An 18,573-nucleotide genomic window follows, 5' to 3' on the forward strand; every position below is an offset into this window, starting at 1 on the left:
ATGATCTCTAAAGTCTTTTTTTGCCTTGACATTCCTTTATTTTATGATTCATTATATAATTTTATAGATAAATTTCCAAGTAATTTCTTTTTTTTTCCTTCACAATTGCCTTCTTAAAAATGGAAAAGCATAAAAAAAAAGGAAAAGCATGTGGTTCTACCATTGCAAACTCTCATGTCTTGTCCCAAATGGAAAAGTATCAAATTAAGAATAGTGTATGTTGTTTTTCTTCCCACTCTTTCAAAAACATATGCAATTATGTAAGGCACAAAGGTTTTTTTCCCACTAATACTAATACACCTAAGATAAAGCACTGGTTTTTGCAGTGCAGCATTGATTTCAGATACTATTGTGGCTATATTCTGCATGTCCATAACTCATACAGACTTGAATTCTGCAAACAGACAGCATCAGTAACTTGAGCATTTACATCGCCTTTGTCAAATGTACGTTTGGAAATTTTATCTTAGCATTCCGATGCTTCTGAACTGTCTTTAATTGTAACTAAAGTACTTTCAAAAAAAAAACTAGATTGATTTTAAAAATGTATGAATGAAAATGCATTCCATTCCTTTTAATTTCATAACTTCCTTGTAAGGTTTGATGTCTTTGTTGATTGTAGGTTCTATTCCAGTGAAATGATAAACAACTTTTCCAGAAAGGAGACTTTCATTAATGTCAATTTTTCTCTCTTAAAAGGATCCTTCCCAGCCATTGGGGTGGAGACGTTTTGCCCCAGCTTCCTGAGGGCGGGGTTCTTAAATAGCATCCAGGCTCCGAATCCAGTGCCAGGGGAAGAAGGATCACTGCCCCCCAGGATTCCTGCTGGTAGGTATTTCAGGTGAAATTTTCTGCCACCATATACAGCAGTAGAACTGAGCTCACACAGTTGATAGATTTACAGTACAAAAATAAGTATTTCTAAAATATATTGTTGAAAGAAATGCAAGTGGCTTTTTTGAAAGGCAGGAATCACATGTATGTTACCCAGTACTTTGAAATGGTATGAAGGAAGTGGAGGAAGGATCTGCAACACGAGCACCCAGCTAGCAGAGTGCTGCCTCTTCTTTAGGGAGAGTCTTTACATAGATAAAGACTAGAGTTTCGGGTCCCAAATCTGTAACTCAAGAATAAAACAAGGATGAGCTTAAGTTACTATTGCCACTTGGAATTGGCCAGAAAAGATCATTTGAAACTGAGTGTCATTAACAGAAAAAGTAATTCCATTTCTGATGAGTTGATAAAGATTTAACTAAAATTTCATTTCATAAAAGAAAAATGATTTAAGGAAAAGCCAGAAAGTAGCACATTAGAAGAAATTTTTGAGAAAGAAAATTAATGTGCAGTTCTCCCTAAAAATAACTACCTGACCAAAGCTATATTCTATCAATGAGAGAAACAAAACATAGGATGTGGAATATTTTAAAATGCAATTTTTAAGTTTAGTAAATCAGTTCATGGATTATCCATGGTATTATTGTAATCACAAATTGTTTTTTCTCTGTTATTTTGTAAAATAACAGGCTGCCTTCTTCCCTTGTATGTGAAAGATGTAAACTCATTTTATATTTTCTATGTCTTAGCAAAATACCATTAAGATATTGATTCTTGGAGTTTTTAATCATAATTCTTGTCTTTTTATCATAATCAGTAATTATGCTGCAAATTATGGCAAGGACACCAATGCATTCAGGAGGGCTGGCCCAGTCAGCAATATACTGAGAACATGTGAAAAGCCTGGGAAATCCAATAAAAAAGAAATCCCAACATGCACATTTCTAGCCAAATTATGCCAATAAAGCCCAAGATTCCATTGACATTTGGACATTAAATTGACATTTTTCTTTTGCCTTTTAATTATACTCATCTACTTAAAACATACAAAAAGTTAACAAGCTATAAACATGCTCTCACGTCATTTAGTTTTGTCACTGGATAATTGCTGACATGGCTGGAGACTCTGTGACCAACGTCGCCACACTGACACATTAAGGACCCAAATCATGTGAATTGAAAACTAGCAATTTTAATTCTGATGAGTGTTTGCCAACTTTTCTCTCCTGAGAAATAAAAAGGATATCAATTGCACAGGAATTTTGTTGTTGTTGTTGTTGATGTTGCAAATATAAACTGTAGCTTTCATATGTATTCTCAATATCTCGGTGATTGGATTAGGACATGAATAGATTATTTGATTTTAATGGCTTAATTCTTAACTTTCAATGACAGATCTTGTGGAATTAGGTATGTTTAGCAGAAAGGACATAAGAAAGTTCAATTGTTACTTGACTTATTCAACATCACTGATTTAAAAAAAAACCCTTGTTATGTAGCCCCTGAGAATGATAGAAGCAGTATTCCATTTCTGGAACACATACACAGAAACAACTTTTCAGAGACGGAGCTAAAAGAACACTCTCGTATTCTATTCTTCTAGGCTTTACGCCAAATTTGCCTCCAGCTTTCATAGCAGAGAAAACTCAGTTCAGTTTTCATGACTTAACGATAAATCAGGTGTAACAAAATGGCTTCATAAAATGTTTATAGATCTAAACTTGTTCCTGTTCCCCCAAAGTGAAATTAACTCACTTTTCCTAGCTAATATAACTCCTGTAAGTGATCCTTGCACACTTTCTCCGCTACTTTTCAGTAATGACTGCTGTGATTTCTGAGGTAATTTTTATCCTCTTCCATTTAACTATAGCTTATTTCCCAAGAATTTTCTTTATAATTTTTTGTAAAAAGGAATGAGGTCATAATCGTGGGTTTTTATTGTTTCATATTTTTTTAAACCCTACAGTATTTCTTTGCCATATAGTAGCTGAACTGATGCCCCTGGAAGTTTCGGAGAGCAGTTTGAGGGCAGGAAGCAGTTCCCCCCTGACCTCTACCGCGGCACTGTGAGCAGCTGGCCAAAGGTTGATTTCCACTGGGCAGTAATTAACTGGCTTTCTCCCAATTGACTGTATGTTGCAGTACTTAGAGCATCCCTGAAGACATTTTCTGTGTCCTTCGAGAATCACAAAACTCATCCTAATGATAGTGCTAATCTAGTTCTCACTTATTGTAATCAAATTTAAATGAGATACATGTCTGGTCTATAACAGTTCCTTCACATTCACATCACACTGTGCCATCGAGGAGCGATATTTTACAGCATTTAACTTATTTCTACACTAACTGCAATACCAGAGTTACTGAATCATGAGACCCAGAAAGCAGGCAAGCCTGAGATCAGTATTTATGTAACAGTTGTCAATTATTTATATTGTTTCCATTTGGACCTCTATATTCAAGGGTTTCACATCCACGTATTCAACCAACCACAGATGGAAAATATTCAAGAAAAAAACCCAGAAAATTCCAAAAAGCAAAACTTGAATCTGCCACACCCTGAGCACTGTGCTGAATTCATGCAAATGAAGTGATGTGTGGGTATACCCTACTGTAGCCTATACACTATATCGGTCGTATGCGTACACAACCCATTTTACATGAGGGACTTCAGCTTCCTTGGGTTTTGGTATCCTGGTTGTGGGGAAGGGACTGGAATCAATCCAGTGCAGATACCAAGAAACCACTATATATAAACTTTCTTATTTCTAGAAATGTCTAGTAAATGTTTATTATTCTTAGTTTCAAGTAAAGAAAAACACCAGGAAATAATTAGCTGAAAGTTGAATAGCAAGTCATATAGTAGTCACCCAGTAAAGTAAGAAAATCACAGAAGAGAAGAGGAGAGAGCAAAAGGTGGAAAGTGAGGGAAGAGGAGTGGAGAGAAGAGGAGATGGGGAGAGAAAGGAGAAATCAGAATGACATAACTGAAGTTATATTTTGTAATAGCGAAGTCCTTCCCACTGTATTCCTCCCTAATGAAATCAAATTCTACCCCTTGAAAAGAATGAAAGTGCCTATTCTAAATGTTATCAGGGATATACTCTAAAGTGATCAGCTTGCTCTCTTTGCTATGTCTAATATTCCTTAATTTAATTTTGCAGTCGAACAGTACTTCAAAGTGGGCTAGAAAATTTTAACGTGCCATCGGCTACTCATCACACATAGGATCTTAGACTGGCGGCTCGCCTGACAGACTCTGCCTCTACCAGAGTCCTGTATGTTGTTGAGGGTTTCACACGCCGAACACACACAGATGAAGGCAGAGTAGTAAAGTCCTTGAGAAATAAAGTTATGCAATGATAATGATGGAGTAATATATGGAAGTTTCACTCATATGGTTTTTTGGTCACTTCACAATAACCATCTGACATTACATGGTGTCTTAAATTTACATAAGATCCAATATCACTATGTGTCTTAAAAAGTAAACTTATTTATAAAATAGAAAGGAATATTCATTATTCTAATATTTATTATTTCTAAGTTATCTGGAGATAACTTAGAAAATAATATCCTAGGTTGGATATGATTTGGATCAACAAAATTCTAGCTTGCATTTTTCTGTCAGTTTTCTGTCACTTGTGGGAGACTGGAAAATAACATTTTTCACAAATGAAGTCACTCATGTATAATAGATTAGATTCTAGGCCAAACTGAAATGTATGTATGCCTTAAACTAATAAGCTTTATCAATTATAAGTGAAGTCTATGAAAGAGGAAGCAGTGAAAATAGGCAGCATGAGGGATTTTGAAGTAGGGAAATTGTGAAAAAAGAAAATCAGTTTGAAGATCTCTGTAAGACTTTCTTTGTGGTTAATCTTGGCGAGTTATGGAGGAGCTGTCCTTCTGAAGCCCCATCTCAGCTGTTCTGCCTGCGCTGTAAGTACAGTGCTACGCATATATCACCTCTTTCGACATTTTTACCTTTTGACATCCTTTCCATTGTATGGCACGTATTAGGCTCAAAGTAAATGGCAAAGAAGGAGTGAATAGTTGTCTTCACCTTACTGTCTTGTCAATACCTCCACCTACTCTGAGTCAAATAGCAGGAGAAATATGAGCACATTGGGATTCAAAAATGAGATTTGCAAATACTAAGTATATAATAAATAATGAAGTTTAATATTTTTTCTTTACCCTTTGGAAAGAGATTTGTATGAGCCTTAAGCTCAAATAGCCAGATCTCTTCACATTCCCATCACTGTCCCCTGACTAGCAATGTTAAGAAATGAATTTACAATCCAGGTTTCTATAAGCCAATAACATCCATCTAGACATTTTTATAGCAAAGGGCTTACCATGCTGAGCCAAGAATAAAATGTCTTCAAAGTGCATTTAATAATGATTATCAATATTTTCTTTATATAGTTCATGTGAAATCCTATCTGATATGGAGTCAGAGAAAATATCACATGCATTTTTATCAAGTCAAATATTTTTTTGTTCAGAAGACATATAGTTTAGATGTTAGAAATAAGCCAAGAATGACGAATAATGTTGGAGCTGCAGAGAATCTAGGATCTAGTGAATATGAATATATTATCAGGTTTTGATGCAGAAAAGCAATACCGCAAATATGTGAGACTAGATGGCAGACTTTTGAGGAATGTACAATGAGTTAAGGAAAATAGGCGTGAACTCAATATGCCAAGGGAAATCAGAAATGGAAAAGTATATACCTTTTAAACACAATCAAACTGCAATACACAAAAATCAAAGTAACTCATTTTAATTCTTCATATGTTCAGGCATTTTAAAAAAGTCAGTAACTTTCTTTTAAGTTCACAATTTGACATTTCAAAATTAATCACTTTTGACAAGACAATTTTTGTTGACTATAGTTCTTCTGAGGATAGTTATTCTTTTTATATTTTTGTAGTATATATGACAATTTACCTATTTTATCTTTAACAAAATATTGTAATGAATATACATAAAAGATAAGAGACAGTGGTTTACTTTTTAATAAAATTTTTAAGGGAAAAATCTTCTTTCATTGGAAGGTGTATATTTTATACATTTCTGCAGTTGAGAATGTTACCAATACCCTGAATGAGGTACACATGTGAATGAGTGAATGTCTGCATGTACCTACTTAAACCAAAAGCTAACTATAAAAAGCCCTGGCTGGTGTAGCTCAGTGGATTGAGAGGGGGCCTGTGAACCAAAGGGTCGCTGTTCAATTCCCAGTCAGGGCACATGCCTGGGTTGCATGCCAGGTCCCCAGGGGAGGTGCGTGAGAGGCAACCACACATTGATGTTTCTCCCCCTCTCTTTCTTCTTCCCTTCCCCTATCATTAAAAAAAATAAATAAACTCTTGTTTTTAAAAGCTAACTATAAAAGGAATAGGAAAACTGGATTAAATTTGCAAAGTACAGTCCTTAGTAAATGATTCAAAATGTAAACTGTGGTAAAAAGAAAGACCTTCATCTGGATTTCTAACTCCCTGTTTCTTTCTTCCTTTGCATTTGTGTGATTTCAAGCCCCAATAGCCACTCAGTGCCCATCCGTGCAGCTCTCCCCTAGAGATCTCTCCTTTCCAAAAGTTTGTGCAGCTGCAGGCTTCAGAAGGGAACTCTGGAGAACTGCAATGATTAGAAAACTATATTGGGGACTCTGGGGCCAGACTGGGCAGAAGACCAAGATTATTCTATTTCAGGACTCAGAAGAGGCATAGAGAAGAAAGGGTCACTGATAAAATGACAAAGAGAACACACGCAGCCACAGAAGCATAAGGAAGGTGACATGAGTGAGTGCATTTAGTCATACACCCATAAGCAACCCCTTTAAAATATTCTTAAGAGTTAGTTATGGGTTAAATCGTCATTTAAGAACACATTCGAGGATGTACTGATAGATTCTAAAACTAGCACAAGAGGAGCTAGACGGATAATGTCAAGCAAGGTAGCACTCGACCTGCTTTCTCTATTGTTTAAAGCCAATACACCAGACTGTTTTTGTTTTTTGTTACTTACTTGAGGAGAAATACACAGAAGGTTGGAAGATGATTTAAAACTTAAGACAACTTGAAGATACCAGTTGGAATAAGAAAAGTCAGGATGAGAACATTTACAAAATTGAAGATATAATTTGAGCCTTCAAATAACATTCGGTTTATTAAAAACAGTAATCTATTGCAGTTTTATGAGTTTGAGAATTCCTGTGGACAGATGGCCATAATGTTGGGGTACAGGTCGTGAACTCAGATTCCTTGTGGATTACGCTTTCTTTCTTGGCCAAAAATGACATAGACTCTCTTCCCTCAAAAAATGTATATGAAAAAAGACATGAAAAATACCTTAAAACCCTTTGAGTAATTTCCAGTTTTTACTAGTTCTTTTTTCTTCTGTGTTATCAGACTCTTTAAGCAGTTTTAGCCTTTGACCTTAGCTATGCCTTCTTATTAGCATAAACGCTTCTTTTGTCTTACAGCCGTGACTCCTTTCTAAATGTTTGCATACAATTTCAGAAGGTTTCCGGAACCCTGAAATCCACAAATGAAGAATGTTATGTTCTTAAAAAGTCAATGTTCTATATATATAATTATACTTAACTGACATAGCAAGCATTGTCATCTTTATGTAAGACTGGCAATGCATTAAAAAAATACTAAGCTGCAGGATGCATTTGATATCAAGGTCTTCGACATTTACAAAGAGAATTTCTTTCTTTTTTTTTTTGTACTGCCAGAAAGACATGAAAAATCTTAAAAGAGCCTTTGAGTAATCTCCCAATTTTTTCTAGTTCTTTTTACTTCTCTGTTTTCAGATTCTTAAAATAGTTTTAGCCTTTGGCCTTACTATGCCTTCCGACTAGCACAAGTGCTTCTTTTATATTCCTATCATTTGAATAAGCTTGAATCTTAAAAATCTGGATCTTACATATATGACTGCTTAAATTCTCAGTTGAGAACATACCTATTCACTACAGATCTTGCTTTATTATTATAAATTGTGCCATCTATTTTGGTCCTATTCAAAGACACTATCAACACTTTCAAAAGATTTACCCAAGAGTATTTTTGCTCCCAAAGAAATATTCTGAAAAACTTTACACAGCTTTCTAAATTAACTGAGTATCCATACGCATCAGCGTTTAGTCTTTGTGCTGGTAGATGTGGTTGTGTCAGTGTGTTTTTGCTTAAATTGGAAACATGACAAGAAACTGAGCTGCTCAAGTGCCTCGTCCCCATCAGAGAACCACACTGACTCCCACAGGGCAGCATGCATGCGTGGCCTTGTGAGCTGCTGGGTCACTTAGGAATACGAGTAAGGTGGGGACAGACCAGCCCTGTTCAAATCATGTCTCACGGCAGCGTTCGTTCTTCTACCCTGTAAGAAGCAGCACAGTGGAAGTTGCCCTATGGCACAATCGCGGTTTTTCACAGTTCTGTTCACAGAGGTCATACAAGGAGTATATTCAGCAAAACTGAATTAAAAAGTAGAAATTATACTTCTTACAAGAGTTGCAGAAAAGGCTAAAAATAACATTTTTCATGGAAGAAAAAAGGAAAGTAGTCAGTAGTTTAATTTATATCATGTGTATGATTCATTTAACAAATATTTTCTCCATTATAATTAAAGTCTCACCATAAATAATCTGTGTAGTTAAGATACATCAACTCTGGCCTGTCTAGTTAGTTCTTTATTTATAAATTTCCTTTTGATTAGTGCAAGATACAAAAGACCTAAGAGCTGAATATTTGATCATTTCTGTAACCATAAGACACTTTTGAAGCCGGGAGCAAAGCAGAGCATTTGAAGCACTTCTGGAAAAGACAATATTTTTACTTTCTCCCAAAAGCTTCAGAACTCTTTTCTAAGACATTCAGGACATGTTACTAGTTTTCCCAATGTTTTTTCCAGAGGTTTTGCAGAAACATATCACATGTTACTCCTAAATGTTCTCATGTATGACTTTTAAACCTGAAATTTCAACCGGTAAAGTTCAGTCCTTTTAATCCTTATATATATGAATATTAGGATAATTAAAAATAAATTGATTTGTAAAAGAACCTTAAAATCATTATCATAAACTGATATTGGAAGATGGGGACGGCAAAATCTAAAGCTTTTTCTCAGAAAACTTCCTTAGCACATATTTCCTGTTTATGTAGAATATTATAAGGCTTTATGGCACTTTAAAATTCTAGAACTTCTCAAGGACAAAACATATTTGGGAACAAGACAGTGGCCAGTCCATCATGCCTTTCCAGGATGTGTTTCTAAGATGAGGCATTGAGATTTAGGGTAATACTTCATGTTCTCCAGATTATATATGGAGCCAAGTATTATTTGGAGGACTAACAACATGGCCAAGCACTGAGGCCCGAACCAGATTGCCTGGCTTCAAGCCTGAGCTCTGCCAATTGCTCGTTGTGTGTCTGGACAAGTTGCCTGAACTCTCAGCACATCGGTAATCTTATCTGTTCAATTGAACTAGTAATTATACTCTCCACGTGGGTTGATGTGAGGACTAAATGAGTTAACACATGTAAAACCATTAGAAAAGTGCATAGCACATTGAAGAACTTATTTTTTTAAAGCCATTTATTATTATATCTGTGCTAATTTAGGTAGAGTATCTATTTTTAAATTATCTACCATGAACAGTTTTCATACGAAGAACAAAGGCAGCATAAAATTATTTGACATACAGTTTAATTTGGTTTTGAACTTAGACACTATATAGTTTTTTAAGTCATGAGAATTCTCTGATAAGTTTTTAAATATTTTATTGTTTATTGTATTTTTTCTATTACCATTTATCCCCCTTATAGCCTCTCCTACCTCCACCTACCTCCTGGCCCTGCATACCATCTGATTTGTTTTGTTCATTGCCACCTAATGGTAATTAAACTATTGATTATTGCATAATCAGTTATATCTTTTATAATAATCAGAAAGCAAAAAAGTCAAAAATCAAATAATATCAAAACAAATGTTTTTAACTTGATCATTATCATTATATTATTTTTTAGCTTTTTTTATTGTTCAAGTATAGTTGCCTCCATTTTCCCCCACCGCTCCTTATAATATCAATGTAATACAAAATCAGGAAAGCCATTTTTAAAAAATTCATGTTATTAAAATTTTGCAATATGGTTAGTGTCTTATAGTTACGACACATGCTAACATCAGGCATCTCTGGCAATTTCTTCGTCAATGAGACACTTCTAATTCAGAGGAAATCTTTTCACCCAGATGATAATTTTCAGTGGAAAGAAAGACATTACTGAGCGTCCCTAGAATAATGGCTGCAAATGGTATGCCACTGCTGTCTGGAACTGGCAGGAAAGTTATCTTCCGAGTCTTTAGCCTCATACCTTCTAATTTACACTAGACAAACCTAGATGAAGAAATGCTAGTGCTTTTTTTTTTATGTGGCATCGTTTTTGTTGTTGTTTACAGTTTTCTTTTTTTTTATTTTTTTATTGTTATTCAAGGACAGTTTTCTGCATTTTCCCCCACCTCAGCCCAACTCCCCAGCCCTCCCCACCTCACTCCTATTTCCATCCCCCCACATTATTGTCCATATGTCCCTTATCATTATTCCTGCAAACTCTTCACCCTTTTCCCATTAAATTCCCTCCTCTCTCCCCTCTGGTCACTGTCAGCCTATTCTCAATTTCAGTGTCTTTGGTTATACATTGCTTGTTTGTTTGTTTTGTTGATTAGGTTCCTGTTAAAAGTGAGATCTGATGGTATTTGTCTTTCACCGCTTGGCTTATCTCACTTAACATAATGTTTTCCAGTTCCATCCATGCTGTTGCAAAGGGTAGGAGCTCCTTCTTTCTTTCTACTGCATAGAATTCCATTGTGTAAATGTACCATGGTTTTTTGATCCACTCATTTACTGATGGGCACCTAGGTTGCTTCCAGCACTTGGCTCTTGTAAATTGTGCTGCTATGAAAATTGGGGTGCGTAGGTTCTTTTGGATTGGTGTTTCGGGGTTCTTGGGATATAATCCAGGCAGTGCAATTGCTGGGTCAAAGGGCAGTTCCATTTTTAGTTTTCTGAGGAATTCCATACTGTTCTCCATAGTGGTTGCAACAGTCTGAATTCCCACGAACAGGGTACTAGGGTTCTGTTTTCTCCACAACCTCTCCAACACTTGTTGTTTGTTGCTTTGTTTATGATGGCCATTCTGACTGGTGTGAGGTGGTATCTCATTGTGGTTTTAATTTGCATCTCTCTGATGGCTAGTGATGCTGAGCATCTTTTCACATGTCTCTGGGCCCTCTCTATGTCCTCCTTGGAGAAGTGTCTGTTCAAATCCTTTGCCCATTTTTTAATTGGGTTGCTTGTCTTCTTAGAGTGGAGTCGTGTGAGTTCTTTATATATTATGGAGATTAGACCCTTGTCTGATGTGTCATTAGCAAATATGCTTTCCCATACTGTTGGTTCTCTTTTTATTTTAATACTGTTTTCTTTAGTCATGCAGAAGCTTATTATTTTGATGAGATCCTATTCATTTATTCTTTCCTTTATGTCCCTTGCTCTAGGGGACATATCAGTGAAAATACTGCTATGTGAAATATCTGAGATTTTCCTGCCTACGGTCTCCTCCATGACTTTAATAGTGTCATGACTTATATTTAAGTCTTCTATCCACCTTGAATTTATTTTGTGTATGGTGTAAGTCGGTGCTCAAGTTTCATTTTTTTGCGTGTAGCTGTACATATCTCCCAACACCATTTGTTGAAGAGACTATTTTTACACCATTTTATACTGCTGCCCCTTTTGTCAAAAACTAACTGACTCTAGAGGCTTGGGTTTCTTTCTGGGCTCTCTGTTCTGTTCCATTGGTTTTTCTGTCTGTTCTTATGCCAGTACCAGGCTGTTTTGATTATAGTGGCCTTGTAGTACAGTTTGGTATAAGGTATTGTGATCCCTCCTACTTTCTTCTTCTTTCTCAAAATTGCAGCAGCTATTCAGGGTCATTTATGGTTCCATATAAATTTTTGAAGTGTTTGTTCTATATCTGTGAAATATGCCATTGGTACTTTAATAGGTATTGATTGAATCTATAAATCACTTTGAGTAGGATGGCAATTTTGATGATGTTAATTATTCCAATCCATGAGCATGGTACATGCTTCCATTTGTTTGTGTCTTCCTTAATTTCTTTCTTCAGTGTTGTGTAGTTTTCTGAGTACAAGTCTTTTACCTCCTTGGTTAGGTTTATTCCTAGGTACTTTATTATTCTTGTTACTATTCAAATGAGATTTTTTTCCTGATTTCTGCTTCTGATGTTTCATTGTTGTATACAAAAATGCCTTTTATTTCTGGATATTGACTTTTTATCCCGCAGTTTTGCCATATTTATTTATTAGGTTGAGTAGTTTTTTGGTGGAGTCTATAGGATTTTCTATGTACACTATCATGTCATCTGCAAACACTGACAGTTTTGTTTCCTCCTTTCCAATTTGGATGCCTTTTATTTCCTTTTCTTGTCTGATCGCTGTGGCTAAAACTTCCAATACTATGTTCAATAGAAGTGCTTAAAGTGGACAAACTTGTCTTGTCCTGATCTTAGTAGGAAAGATTTTAGTGTTTGCCCATTGAGTATGATGTTGGCTGTAGTCTCTCATATATGGCCTTTATTATATTGAAGAATACTCCCTCTATTCCCACTTTGCTGAGTGTGTTTATCATAAATGGGTGCTGTACCTTATCAAATGCTTTTTCCGCATCTATTGATATGATCATGTGATTTTTGTCTTTCCTTTTGTTTATGTGATGTATTACATTTATTGATTTGCAAATATTGTACCATCCTTGCATCCCTGGGATGAATCCCACTTGATCATGGTGTATGATCTTTTTAATGTATTGCTGGATGCAGTTTGCCAATATTTCATTGAGGATTTTAGTGTCTATGTTCATCAGCGATATTGGCCTGAAGTTTTTTTTCTTTGTTGTGTCTTTATCTGGTTTTGGGATTAGGATGATGTTGGCTTCATAAAAAGAGTTTGGGAGTCTTCCATCAGTTTGGATTTTTTCAAATAGTCTGTGAAGGATAGGGGTTATCTATTCCTTAAATGCTTTGTAGAATTCTCCTGTCAAACCATCCAGTCCTCAGGCTTTTGTGTTTTAGGAATTTTTTCATTACTGCTTCAATTTTGTCTGCTGTTATTGATTTGTTCAGGCTTTCTACTTTCATTGAGTTTTGGAAGATTGTACTGTTCTAGAAATTTGTCCATTTTACCTAAGTTTTCAAATTTCTTGGCGTATAGTTCTTCACAGTAATTTCTTACAATCCTTTGTATTTTGGTGGTATCAGTTGTAATCTCTCTTCTTTAATTTCTGATTGTGTTGATTTGGGTCCTCTCTCTTTTTTTCTTGATGAGCCTACTTAAAGGCTTGTCGATTTTGTTTATCTTTTCAAAGAACCAGCTCCTGGATTCATTGATCCTTACAATTGTGCTTTTAGTCTCTATGTCATTTAATTCTGCTGTTATCTTGGTTATTTCCTTCCTTCTACTTGCTCTGGGCTGTCTTTGTTGTTGTTCCTCCAGTTCTTGTAGGTGTAGGGCTAGGTTGTTTGTCTGAAATGTTTCTATCTTTTTTAGGGAGGCCTGTATGGCTATGAACTTCCCTCTCAGGACTGCCTTTGCTGTGTCCCATAGGTTTTGGGTTGTTGTGAGTTCATTTTCATATGTTTCCAGAAATTTTTTGATTTCTTCCCTAATCTCATTCTTGACCCATTTTTTGTTTAACAGCATGCTGATCAATCTCCATATTTTTGAGCATTTGGGGGTTTTTTCCTTGAGGTTTGTTTCTAGTTTCAGTCCCTTGTGGCCAGAGAAAATGCTTGATATGATTTCAATTTTCTTGAACTTGTTGAGTCTTGTTTTGTGTCCTATCATGTGATCTATCTTTGAAAATGTTCCATGTGCATTTGAAAAGAATGTGTATTTTGCTTCTTTGGGATGAATGGCTCTATATATATCAGTCCATTTCATCTAGGGCATTCTTCAATGCCATAGTATCTTTGTTGATATTTTGTTTGGAAGATCTGTCCATTTTTGACAGTGGGATGTTAAAATCCTCTACTATAATTGTGTTGCTGCCAATATCTTTCTTGAAGTCCTCCAAGATTTTCTTTATGTATTTGGGTGCTCCTATGTTGGGTACATATACATTTACAATGTATATGTCTTCTTGATAGATTTTTCCCTTGAGTATTATGAAGTGACCTTCTGGGTCTCTTTCTATGGCTCCTTTTTTGAAGACTATTTTGTCTGATATGAGTATTGCTACCCCAGCTTTTTTTTTTCCTGTCCATTTCCTTGAAAAATTTGTTTCCAGCCCTTCACTTTCAGTCTGTGTAGGTCTTTTGTCCTGAGGTGGGTCTCTTGTAGGCAGCATATGTGTGAGTCATGCTTTCTTATCCATTCAGCTGTTCTATGTCTTTTGATTGGAGCATTTAATCCATTTACATTTAAGGTTATTATTGATAGGTACTTATTCATTGCCATTTTTTCCTACCTGTGTTCCCCTCTCTCTGTCTCTCTCTGTCTCTCTCTCTCTCTCTCCTTCCTTCCTTTCCTTAAAGCAGTCCCTTTAGCATCTCTTGCAGAGCTGGTTTGGTGGACGTGTATTCTTTCAGACTACTTTTGTCTAGGAAGCTCCTTATTTGGTCTTCTATCTTGATTGAGAGCCTTTCTGGGTAAAGTAGCCTTGGTTGCAGGCCTCTGGTTCTCATTACTTGGAATATTTCTTGCCATTCTCTTCTGGCTTGAGTGTTTCCATTGAGAAGTCAGTTGCTAACCTTATTGGGGCTCCCTTGTATGTTACTTCCTGTTTCTCCCTTGCTGCCTTTAAGAGTCTCTCTTTGTCTTGGAATTTTGCCATTTTAATTATTATGTGTCTTGAAGTGGGCCTCTTTGGGTTCCTCTTGACTGGGACTCTCTGTGTTTCCTGGATTTGTGTGACTTTTCCTCTCATCAAATTAGGGAAGTTTTCCATCATTACTTTTTCAAACAGGTTTTCTATCCCTTGCTCTTCCTATTCTCCTTCCAGTGTCCCTATTATACAGGTATTATTACATTTCATGTTGTCCTGCATTTCCCTTAACCCCTCATCATTCTTTCTGAACCTCTTTTCCTTTTCTTGTTCTTTCTGGGTGTTTTTTTCTACCTTGTGCTCCATCTCCCTGATTGAATCCTCTGCTTCGTCATGCCTGCTTTTGATTCCTTCTACTGTGTTCTTCAGTTCAGAAATTGTATTTTGCGTTTCCTCTTGGTCCCTGTTGATAGTTTCTATTTCCTTTTTCATGTTGATATAGTTTGCAGTGAGTTCATTGTAGTTTCCCTGTAGTTTCTGGTAATTCTCTGTGAGCTTATTGAGCTTCCTGATAACCATTGCTTTGTACTCAATATGTGATAGTTGACTTGCCTCTATTTCATTTAGCATTCGTTCTGAGGCTTCCTCCTTTCCTTTCATTTGGGGATTGTTTCTTTGTCTTCCCATTGTTTGTGAGACTCTTCTTTTTAGCCTCTGCTTCTTAAATTGATCTGTTCTGACTCCCTGGGTTTATGGTGTGAACTTCTATGGTAGAATACCTGTGAGATTCAGTGGTGCAGTCTCCTTGATCTCCTGAGCTCGCTGATCTTGGTCTGTTGCTTATGTTGTCTCTGTGTATATCTTTGGGTTTTGATTGTTGTTGGGTCTTTCTTTGGTGGGTCCTTCCCTCCAGCTGGTTAACTGAGGGTCACTCCATCCACCACCTCTTGTATTCTGTTGTTCAGGCATGGACAGATTGTGTTGAAGCTGATTCTTCCATGTGTACAAGGTTTTGAGGCTTCTCTCTCACTCTTGTTCAGTTGTCTATTGTAGGTAATTTCTCCACCATTTAGTTGTATTTCCAGATCAGACTGGATTGAAGTTAGTGTGGCTTCCACTCCCTCCTTCACCTTCTTCCATTGTTATCTGTTGGCCGTTCCTTTGTTGGTGGGTTTCCTCTTCCAGCAGGTGTACTGGTGTTCACCGCTCCCACCTTGAAAGTTCTGTGGAGTAGCAAAGTGAAATTTGTCTCACTGTCACTGTTGTTGAGATGACCCCCATTTGGGTCTCACTCTGGTCTTTTCACAGTTCCAGGTTTTATTGTCTCACCTGTGGAAAAGAAGAAAAAAAGGGAAGGAAGGAAGAAGGAATGAAAAAAAAAGAAGGACAGAAAGGAAGAAGGAATTTAGAAAAAAAGCCTTCTGCTGTCTTTAAACCAGTCAAGCCAGTTCTGCTGGTCTTCCTGGCTGCATCAGGTTGAGGAGGGATTGGTTTTGCTTTTCTCCCTTCCTAAACTGCAGTCTTAGCTGTTGTCCAGCCTACAGCCCAGTTCCTCAGTGCCCTTCTATGCCCCAACTAAGCCTTTAGTCCACCAGTTGTGGTTTACTTGAGGTGCACCAATTAGGGGCAACTCATACACCACCTTCCTGCTCTTTGCTATCCTAGATGCTAGGGACTCTCAAAGCACCCTCAGGGTAATTCAGCCCCCCACTGAGTCAAGCCCTGCAGCTCCCCTCTGCCTTCCTCCTAGAGAGCCAGTGGGCCCTGCAGGGCTCTGGGCGCAGGGGCTAGGTGGGAGGTGGTCCATCCCAGTGCTTTGGGCATAGGCATGGGCGGGCCACCAGCCAGCCTCTGATCAGGTTCTCACCATCCCAGGTGCTTCAGGTGTAGGTGCCTGCCGTGGCTGGGCTGCAGATCTGGTGGGCACCACCCAGGGGCTGCAGGAGTAGGGGTGCCGGAGGGGGGCGACTGCTGCAGAGAATTCTCCAAACAGCCACAGAGTGCCTCTTTTTTCCCTTTTTCTTTTTGAAAAATTCCTCTTATTCAAGCCCACTGGTCCAAACAAGCACCTGGCTTGTCACACAGCCCAGCTTGGCTCTCTCCCAAGAATCTAGCAGCAGACCCACAAGCACCGGGCCTGGGGCTGCAGCTGCCCTGGTCTCTGCACTAGTCCCAGGGACTTTATTATCCTTAAGCCCTCTTCTTATCATCTGATTTTTCAATGTCCTCTATAATTTTTGGTCTCCAACCATCATATATGCTGGGATACCTTTGGGTGTTTGCTCTGTTTCTCAGAAGATCAGCTAGGTGTTTCACCTGAGTGCAGGGGCAAGTGGACTCTGCTCCCACCTATCTTGCCACCACCTTCAGAACCAGTTTTTTTTTCAGAAATGCTAGTGCCTCTATAATGCAGATTATTCTTCCTAATTTTTGCTCAGCTGTTTTATCACTAAATAATATGATTTATTCATCAGCATTTCTCCAAGGACACTGGAATAACCTCTAAATTTTTTTAAAAAGCAAAATGAAGAAGTTAAGAGAACAAAATTAACATCGTTTTATAGATTTAGAAGTTTCAAATAGCTCCAAGGTTAAAATCAATTCCAGATTTACCATAAGACCTGTTGTTACAGGTACAAATCTATAAACAGAGCATAGAAGATACAACATAGCTTGATAGACAGAAATGAGAATCTACTTTCTATAGAAACTGTTCCTAAAAAAAAATATATATATATATATAAAACAATGTGTTATTTATAGTAATAAAATACACATTTTGATTATTTTAGGAGAAACCATATTGCTCATTAAAGCAACTGCAAACCTGTTGATTTCAGGTGTATAGGATTTAAAATGAGCTTTAAAATTGTCAAGAAAGCTTCTAAATATATTGACCTTGGTCATCATGTTTAGTAATGAACGTTCTTAACTCTGAAACCCAATTTTTAGCTTAGAGCTAAACAACTGGTCAGTAAAGAAGGACATAATATTCCCATTTATCCATTCTTTAAGCTGTTATTGTGCAATTTAATATTTAGTATCAAGCACTATTCTCTGTATTTTAAACATATCTCATTTAATATCATACCTCAGGCAATGAAGGAAGTTAAATCACCTCCTGTTATTAGGTAATAATATGCAATATACAAAAATACAAATGAGGAATTTATAGTATACAAATGCAGAGACTGAGGCAGGGAGACAATAATTGAGTTATTAAAGCTCATTTGCCCAAAGTGAAAAAAGTCTTCAATATCCTGCTATCTGACTCTAATCCCACAGTTTCTAACTACACTGTGCTTAGTACACAAGGAATAAGGTACCAACTATCGCAATTTGTCTGTGATCTGAGAATTTCAGTGCTAAAACTAGGAATTTGCTGTCATATAAAACATAACTAGCAGTCATTTTTACTGTGCTATAGGATATAAAAGAATGTTCATGTCCACACCATAGTATAGTAAAATAAGGAAATGATCCATTTTATAAAACAATTTTTTTGCTGCAGAATAAACAAATATAAGAACAAAGCAGACAAGGGAATTGAAGTAAATGTACAGCAGCATTTTTTAGTGCCAACTATTGCAAGACACAGTACTAATTATATGCTTTCTCATCTAGGCCTTTGAAAAATAATACGTACTATGTAATATATCTTCATTTTATATATGCAAAAACTGAGAGAGCTAAAATAACTTGCCCAAGATCATGCAGATAAGGTATCAGAGCTGAAATTTGAATTCTGCTCTTTCTTTAAAACTGTATTTTACAAAGCAAATAATTTAGGGTTTATTCATTTGTAATTCAGTTATTTCAGTATATCTTTCTTGGTCTAGAATTATTCTTACAGAAGACCTTTCTGCATGTGTTTCTTCTGGCAT

The 18,573-nt window shown here is 36.7% G+C and overlaps 1 protein-coding gene across 2 annotated transcripts in view; it reads left to right on the forward strand.

Moving 5' to 3' along the window:
• Positions 1 to 18,573, forward strand: part of EPHA6 (EPH receptor A6) — an 876,611-nt gene that overhangs the window by 678,182 nt on the left and 179,856 nt on the right. For both annotated transcript variants that reach the window (XM_053918286.1, XM_053918285.1), the window contains exon 12: positions 700 to 828. In XM_053918286.1, coding sequence (XP_053774261.1) covers positions 700 to 828 — 129 coding nt within the window. The remainder of the gene's footprint in view (positions 1 to 699; positions 829 to 18,573) is intronic.

Source organism: Desmodus rotundus, chromosome 2 (genome assembly GCF_022682495.2).
Source record: "Desmodus rotundus isolate HL8 chromosome 2, HLdesRot8A.1, whole genome shotgun sequence".
NCBI lineage: Eukaryota > Metazoa > Chordata > Mammalia > Chiroptera > Phyllostomidae > Desmodus > Desmodus rotundus.